This window comes from Diadema antillarum, unplaced genomic scaffold (assembly GCF_040938485.1).
Source record: "Diadema antillarum isolate AM-2024a unplaced genomic scaffold, OU_Dant_1.0 seq00000573_RagTag, whole genome shotgun sequence".
NCBI classification, from domain to species: Eukaryota; Metazoa; Echinodermata; class Echinoidea; order Diadematoida; family Diadematidae; genus Diadema; species Diadema antillarum.
Window position 1 is genome coordinate 116,050 of NW_027271509.1, and position 8,417 is coordinate 124,466.

The 8,417-nt window shown below is 42.4% G+C and overlaps 1 protein-coding gene across 1 annotated transcript in view; it reads left to right on the forward strand.

Annotated features, from left to right (window-relative positions):
• Positions 1-2,104, forward strand: part of LOC139735377 (uncharacterized) — a 73,223-nt gene extending 71,119 nt beyond the window's left edge. Inside the window, exons 11-12 of the mRNA XM_071646126.1 lie at positions 1,010-1,213; positions 1,245-2,104. Coding sequence (XP_071502227.1) covers positions 1,010-1,213; positions 1,245-2,104 — 1,064 coding nt within the window. The remainder of the gene's footprint in view (positions 1-1,009; positions 1,214-1,244) is intronic.
• The last annotated feature ends 6,313 nt before the right edge of the window (positions 2,105-8,417 follow it).

Below are 8,417 nucleotides of genomic sequence, written 5' to 3' on the forward strand. Positions count from 1 at the left end.
GCTGTTCAACAGTTGAAAAGGTTAGAGCAACATCGATCTGGCGCTGCTCAGTGGCTGCCGGGCCCACGATCAATTGGGCAAAAAGAATTTCCATTCTTGGACAATAAAATTTGGAGTTTATATCCAAAACGATTATTCTTCTTCTTATTATTATTATTATGGTTAAGGTGTAAACACAGAGCGACTTGAACCACCTTTACTCTCAACTACAGGGCATGGTAGTTGATATATGAATACCATAAACACTCGTGTATACATAAGGCGCTTTCATGTATAAGGCACACCCCGACTTTCAATATCGCATGGAAAAAAAAAAGAACACGGACACAGGTACTTTTCATATGTATATAAGGTGCACCCCCAACTTTCAATATTTTTCTAGACCAAAAAAAGAAAAGAAAAACGGTGCACCTGAGTGTTCGCCTGAGTATATGAGTGTTTACATTACTTGTGAATTTACTGCACCTAGCAAAACATCACTTAGCACACCACGCAGACAAAAACAGTGTATGTCTAGAATACCTGTACTTACACTGATGTGGTCTTGTCTGTGATGACTCTAATGCGAAGGCCAGTGGAAGGAGCCCATAAGGGTTTTTCAGTAAATGCAAACATCATAAATGTGGATGTTGCATGCCATTTTCATTGCTTGGACACATGTGTATCTGCAATAGCAGAGAGATCCCCATAAGAGATTGGGCTGCAGAAATGTTCCTTGGCATACCTGTAATGAATGGATACCACCCTTTGTGCAGTCATATGCCTCATGTATACAGTGCTAACTGTTCATATTAAAGAACACCAAAGGAAAGACAAAAACTGCATGTATGATCGTTGTGGGCAGGGGGTCCTCAAAAACAGGTTCGTTCACCTGTAAAATATGTCCAGTAAAATATGTCTGACAGGAAATAGATTCAGTGGTGTTAATAGACAGGTAGTTGCTATGGACAGGTGGTCACTACAGCAGGTTTGACTGTTTGTGCATGGTCTTTTCTCTTGTCATTCCCAGGTAAACAGAAATCTAAGAAAAAGAACTCCATGAAGGGGAAGACTCAAGACTCAACAAATGAAACAGAATCAGTTGACGAGAGGAAAGACTCAGAACAAAGTGACAGCGTAACACCGGAGGGACTACGCAGATTAAGCAGCAGGCGTAGAAGAGCATCAGATGAGAAAGAAGACAGTTCAAACGTTACTGAAGCCCAGACCAGAGGTGATGGAGACCGGGAATGGTGAGGCAGAGACCAGCAAGCGAAAACAAACATCTGGAAGAGGGCGGCAGCAGTCGCGGGTGAGATTCAGTGAGACTGAGACCGATGGAGATGACACTCTGGCATCGTCACCATCCTGGATCCAAAGTGGTAGTGACGGGACGGGCCCTTCACCACAGAAACGGGGACGCGGTAGACCCAGGAAGGTTCAGTCCTCGGAAAGTGAAGTGGGTCGTATCATCGGTGATGCTGAGGAAATCGTGTCTCAGAAGAGAGGGCGAGGGAGACCCAGGAAAGTTCAGTCCTCGGAAAGTGAAGTGGGTCGTATCATCAGTGATGCTAGTGATCAGCCTGTACCCGCAGGTTCTGAGGTCCAAAGGAAAACACCTACTGATGCTGAGGAAGTGGTGTCTCTGAAGAGAAAGCGAGGAGACCCAGGAAAGTTCAGTCCTCGGAAAGTGAAGTGGGTCGTATCATCAGTGATGCTAGTGATCAGTCTGTGCCCGCAGGTTCTGAGGTCCAAAGGAAAATACCTAGTGATGCTGTGGAAATGGTGTTTCAGAAGAGAAAACGAGGGAGACCCAGGAAAGTTCAGTCCTCGGAAAGTGAAGTGGGTTGTACCACCAGTGATGCTGCAGGTTCTGAGGTCCAAAGGAAAACACCTAGTGATGCTGAGGAAGTGGTGTCTCGGAAGAGAAAGCAAGGGAGACCCAGGAAAGTTCAGTCCTCAGAAAGTGAAGTGGGTTGTTTCATCAGTGATGCTAGTGATTGACCTTGACCCTCTGGTTCTGAGGTCCAAGGGAGAATTCCTAGTGATGCTTGGGAAATCATGTCTGAGAAGAGAAGGCGAGGGAGGCCCAGGAAATCATCCTGGTTGCTCATATCTGACTTAACTCACAGAGAAAATTTTTCTTCCGGAATAAGAATTGGAAACACAAAGGGAAAGTGATCAGAGGACAGGTGAAGTTTCTGTGTGGGCTGTAAAAGTGAATTGATTTTAGATAAACATTTGAAGCAGAGGGCACTATCACTTCGAGGGTAATGAACTGCCTGGAGCACAGGTTTACAACTGTGTTGTGATATTCTTTTAAAGAGCCCAAAGTGTGAAATGTTCACAAACTAACCCACCCAGATAAAGAATACCTGCTGCTCTGCCTTAATTGTGCTAAATGTCCTATAAGAGTATGATACCTTGGGGTGTTTCATAAAGCCGTTCTTAACGTTATGAATGACTTTTAAACGACTGGTGATCAGTTTTTGTGCTGAATTATTGAAAATCTGATAAGTATAGTACATAAGAACTGATCACCAGTCATTTTTAAGTTGTTTGTAACTTTAAGAACAATTTTATGAAACACCCCCTGCTTATTAGCAGGAGAAAGTCATGCAAGTCATCCAGGCTGGATGTATGCTGATATGAGTTTTGTTTGTATGTTTTTGTCATTGAGAGAAACCATAAGCTGTAGGTGGGAAAAAAAAACTAATGAGTATACACAGCCAGAAACACCCTTTCTCTCCAGAAGAATTGTAGTAGGGAAAGTGCACTCAAATTAATGGATGAGTGGATATGACGCCTGATCAATAGCAATCGGGAGGTTGTTGGTTCAAATCCCATCGGAGTATGTATGGCCCATGATTTTATCATGGCTACTACTGAAAAAAAAAAAAACCTGAATAATCATTTTTAGCTCACCTGAGCCAAAGGCTCAAGTGAGCTATTGCCCCAAAAATCTTCTCTAGAATCAGAAGTTATAGAGCTAAGATAATACTATGAGTGAGTACATTAATGACTGTAGTTTCGAGTTTGTTCATAGGAGATCCAGGGGTGCCCCTCTTGGGGGCAGGGGTGGGGGGTGGTTGAGAAGGTTCCAAATAGGGGCCTGAATTGTACATTTTCATCTTCTTCCTGAAAACCTCATGATGGATTTTCGTCAAACTTGGCAGGTAGCATCCCTAGGGGGTCAGGGTCTCAATTTATCAAAATGGGCACCATGCCCCACCCAGAGGGCCCCAGGGGGCCCCAATCCCCCCAAATTAAGGAATCTTAAAAAATTTGGGCCCTTATTGTACATTTTCATCTTCTACTTGAGAATGCCTGGTCAAATTTTGGTAGAGCTGTGAATAATTTAGATTAGTGACTGCGTGAAAGGTGAACTTGCGATACTCAGGTGAGCGCTAGACCCGCGGGTCTCTGTTTGAAGTGTCGTTTTACATGTGAAACATTTAGTTGTTTCCCAAGTAGTCCAAACTATTGACAATAATTGATTGAATAGTCCTCACCTACTAGTTTTTGCTATAATCTATACAAATTTTGTCCATTTTTTCTTTCTTGATGCCTCGAGAATAAAGTTGCTTGACAAAAAAAAAAAAAATCATTTGTTGAAATAAAAAGGAGTTGTGTGTAACATTTCTTCAAGGGCAATGTCATTTCAAACAATGTTGCCCTCAGGTGGCCCCATCACTCAATATTAAAAAATATCTGCTGGTCAGTGGCATATTTTGACTTGTGATGGGTTTACAAAGTCCTTATTGGCAGTATTGGTGTATAGGTGAGCATTGATGTTGGGTCCACATTTTTGCTCGTGATAAGAGTGAGGCATGCACATTTGGTATCAATTGCACTCTTCCAATGGCATTGTGCTGGATTTACATTTGCATTTTCCAAGTAGGTTCACTTGTGCTTCAGATTCAGTTCAGTTCAGTTCAGTTCAGTTCAGTTCAGTTCAGTTCATTTTTTTTTTTTTCATTTTAGCACAGAACGTGCTTCAGCCATGGGCTGTTCTTCAGGTGGTCAGTGCCTGATAAAGATGCATACATCATTATACATTATACAATAACAGAAATAACAATACAAACGAAACCAAAAATACAATGCATTGATAAAAATACAAAGAAACTCAAAATATTTACCCTCCCCCATCCCCTGTTCATTCATAACAAAAAAAACCTGAATATTCACATCTATAGTGTTTTTATTCATCAAAGTTTTATTTCATATATATCCATGCCATTCCAGTATAACAGGCCTGAGTCTAACACCTTGATGCACATCTTAAATCCAGGAATTTCTTATTTTCAAATTCACAGGAAGTTGATTCCATCACCTGATTCCACTGTTAGGTAAACTCTGTTTGTTGAAATTTGTTTCACCTGATTATGTCACATGGTCACCTTTTGGGGCTATGTTCTCTTGGATGTACTTGCTTTTCTGTCTGTAACATTGACGCTGACATTCATCCGATGCTCTTCCACCCATGTGCATATATGGACAAGGCCCTCTTTCTGCGTAAAGTTTGCTTTGTTTCCTCCTATTTTTTTTTTTTTTTAATATCAGCAAGTATCCTTTTGCTCTTATCAGGACAATTAACCCCTCCCCCCTCCTCCTCCCCCCCCCCCCCCCCCCCCCCCCCATCCCCGGGCTAAATACCGATTAGTAATAGGGTTAGAATTTGGGTTAGAATCAGGTTTAGGATTAGTGTTAGGGTCAGGCTCGAACCTCTCAAACATCTTCACACTAAGTATTGTTGCATTTGCTCCCGTATCTACTAAAGAGTGAATTTCTTGTCCATTGAATTGTCCAGGTATAATGATGCCGTCTGTTTCTCCACTGCAAAAGCGCGTAAACACTGTATGGGGCCGTGAGCTATCTACTGCCGGTCCCCGACCCCTGGACTCGGCTGGGCTGAGTTTCCCTGCCTACTTTCTGCAGTTCCACCGTGTTGTGCATGCATTCTACCTCCGGGGCTCTGACTCTTACAGTCTTTCTGCAAATGCCCAAGTCTTCCACATTTCCAGCATCTCGGCGAACCAGATGAATGCCCGCCCAATTGTGTGGGCTCAGAATCTCTGTGGAAGCCAGTCTTTTTTGTCACCCCTGCCTTTGACAGCTCTGCCATAACTGCAGCTACAATTTTCTCCACTGCATCTGAAGAAATGACTGCCCCATCATCCTTTTCATTGCTCATCTTATTCCCAATGTTAACGTTACGGACCAGTTTCCTTTGCGGGAAATTTCGCCTACGCTCTGCTATTTGGAAAACTTCTACAGCTGCCCCAATAGCCTCCGTAAGTGAAGTAGGATGAGCGTCATACACTCCAAATCGGATATCACAGTCCTGATTCACATCTATGAAATGGTCTCTAGTCAGAACATCTTGCAGCTCCACCTTTGCTGTAGGATACGTCCTCCTAGTAAGGCGCCGCACCGCTTGCCCTAGCTCTTGCAACGATTCATCTTTCCTCCTCCTCCTGTTTCTTAATTCTTCGTGATGCATCTCGGTTTGGTTTTCGGGTTGAAACCTAGCCTTTAGTGCTGCCTCCAATGACTTGAAATCGTGCCTTTTCTCTGAATCAAGATCGCTCAAGACGGCTTGAGCATCTCCCCTCAAACTGGCTGCTAGCTGCATTGATTTTGTCTAGGAACCCCATCCATTCAGTTCTGCAATAACATCAAACTGGACTGCAAAATCATCCCAAGCTGACGATCCGTCATAAGTGGGAGCCTTAGCTGTGTTACTGCGTTTGGTTTTGGGAGCTTTGTTCTATTTTAAGAGCCTGCCAAGCATTGTTGCCAAATCCTCATTTTCCTCCCTGTCAGATACATCTGTTTCCGATGAATCTCTGGCTTCATTACCCTCACCTTGCCTGCCTTGTGGTTGAAAAATAATTTCATCACTTTCCATGCCTGGGCTGCCAACTACATTCTCCATTGTGGTAGTATGGGCTCGTATCACTGGATCTTGGGATTTCAAAATGCTTTTCTCAACGTATTTCCCTGTATACTACAATTGCCTGTCTCAAAATCTTCCCAAAATCCCACCGCTGCCACAAATTTTTGTAGCAAAGCTGGGAGCGGTCTAAGAGCTCACTCTCCACGTCTATATACATCCATTAGGAGTCACAAGGTGCATTAAAAAACAGGCATATCACTCTACCATTCAACCGTACATCAACCCATTCAGCGGGGTCTAGTACGAAAGACTAGCAGTTGCAAGAAGGAGGCTGGCGTGGAAACATCAGGCCAAAATACGGTTCAGTGCAGCATGGGCTATATTCTGGTTTCTGCTGTTACAACCGTCGCTTTTCTTTCTGCAGTCACAGCCAATTTCTTTAGAAGTCTTAGACTTCTTTAATCCGTTAAGGACAGACTGACTTTGCCACAACACGCATTTCCCATAGACACCTGCCCGAGTACACTCGGGACTCATCGTCAGTGGGTTAATATTTGGCTGATTTCCCCAATTCACAAAGAGTTAAAGATTGTGTGCAGACTTTTTACCAACACATTTCATGAATAATGCACAAGTGGCTTCACATTGAATTATCCTATAAAGCCGAATATGCCATCATGGAAATACTACTTCCATAAGACAAAAGGAAAGGAGAAAGGAAAACATGCATTGTTGGCCAGCCCCATAATATACCATTGATTTTCAGCCAGAAATCAATCTCGATCCCGACTACGACACAAATCACAAGTATATCACTCTCACTGCCTCCGTCAGCAGAATGCTGGTGGAACCATTCCTTATAAGAAACACACTGAATCCAGCCATCAGTGATAGATTCTAGCCGTGCAACACTCAGAGCAGAAAATGCACCGATATTCTGGGGTAGTAGTAGTCTCTGCGGCATCTTTCCCCTTGTTAATAGCACCTTTTGACTGGCCCTTCCAACCTCTCGTTGTCTTTCTTCCACCTTGGTCCTTGGTTAGTTGTCTTTTGATTTTGTTGACAGATTTGTAACCTTTTGTTTTCCAACTTTTCCAAGAGCTTGGCTTTGTATGGACTGCTTGTCAGTTCCTCTCCCTTTCCTGCGACACGTTTGCGTGTGTTATTGCATCATTCAACTCAAGGAGTTAGAAAGATATCTTCCATGGAAACGCCTGAACTGGATCCTGAAGGAACTGATGGAACACAAAGCCTGACAGTCAATGAACGCTAATCGTATGTCGTGATTGGTGTTCCATCATCAGCAGCATGTAACATTAATGACGATACATTTTGCGCTCTTAACATGAAGAGGGAATAACACTAATTGCAGTACAAATGTCAATTAGATATTAAATCCCAGTGAAAACATTGATTCTGTAGCGTGAAATAAGCAACCTGCAGTAATCATAGGAACAGTCACGGCGTATGAACACTAGTCTAGGCGTTTCTTGCAGCTTGCTCAAAGGTACATAGTGGTTGGCTTTTGTGCGCCTTCGTGCCCCAACGTTCATGGTGTTGTGTTATGGGGTAGGACTATGTGGCAGTTTCATAACACAAAAGTAAAGAGAGACGCAGAAATAAGGTTTGATTCGGAGACGGTACTAGAGGTACATCTTGCTGGCTTGAGGCTTTATTGGTACGGACCTCCCGGCCCTGGTTACGGTGGTGTACATGCGCGTACAATATAGTGCCGTTGCCAAGGGCATACTATAACTGGTTACATTATACAACATCCCCCTCTCCTTAAAGAAAGTTACAGAGTGTACCTTTTATCACACCAAGTTTGTTTTCTATGCCAGTACCAATACTTTTGAAATTCGCTTTCAAACTAACTAACAAACTGCAACGCTTTTGTCGTTTTCATATAACAGCTGAAACAGTATAGTGTATGCATGCTTCTCAAACTTCTCAAAACATTCCATTTAGGTTGCACACTTATGACAGTTACATAATACACATTTCAGCTAACTTCATTCATCTAGTGATTGCTAGTTGTATGCGTCGGTGTGTATGCAACCGAATGATGCAAAGGTACCTCTTTTGCTTGCTAGTTAACACAGAAACCTTCAACGTTAAACAATTCAGAGTTAATAATGAATTACAAGACTCTATTGACCAGAATTTGTCGTATAGTTAACAAAGGCTCTCTGATAGAGCTGTTCTGCAGTTAACAAAGATCAACAAAATTTGATAAGTTGGGTGTCTGAAGACTGAAATGGATACTGTTTAACACATTGTGTTATCACAATTTCAACTCTTGTATTCTTATGTATATACAATTGTAAGTGTCCACATTAATCACTTCTCACGTAAAAGAGTAGGACATTATAATAATCCATCAGTGTTGTTTATAACAGTACAACCTGGTATATCATAATGTAACAACAATGTTCAGGAGTCTACCCAGTCTTTGGGGCTATGCAATTATGTTGCATGACTCATTATCAAAATTTAGAACTTATATACATATCATCTCCTCCCACATTACGCATTT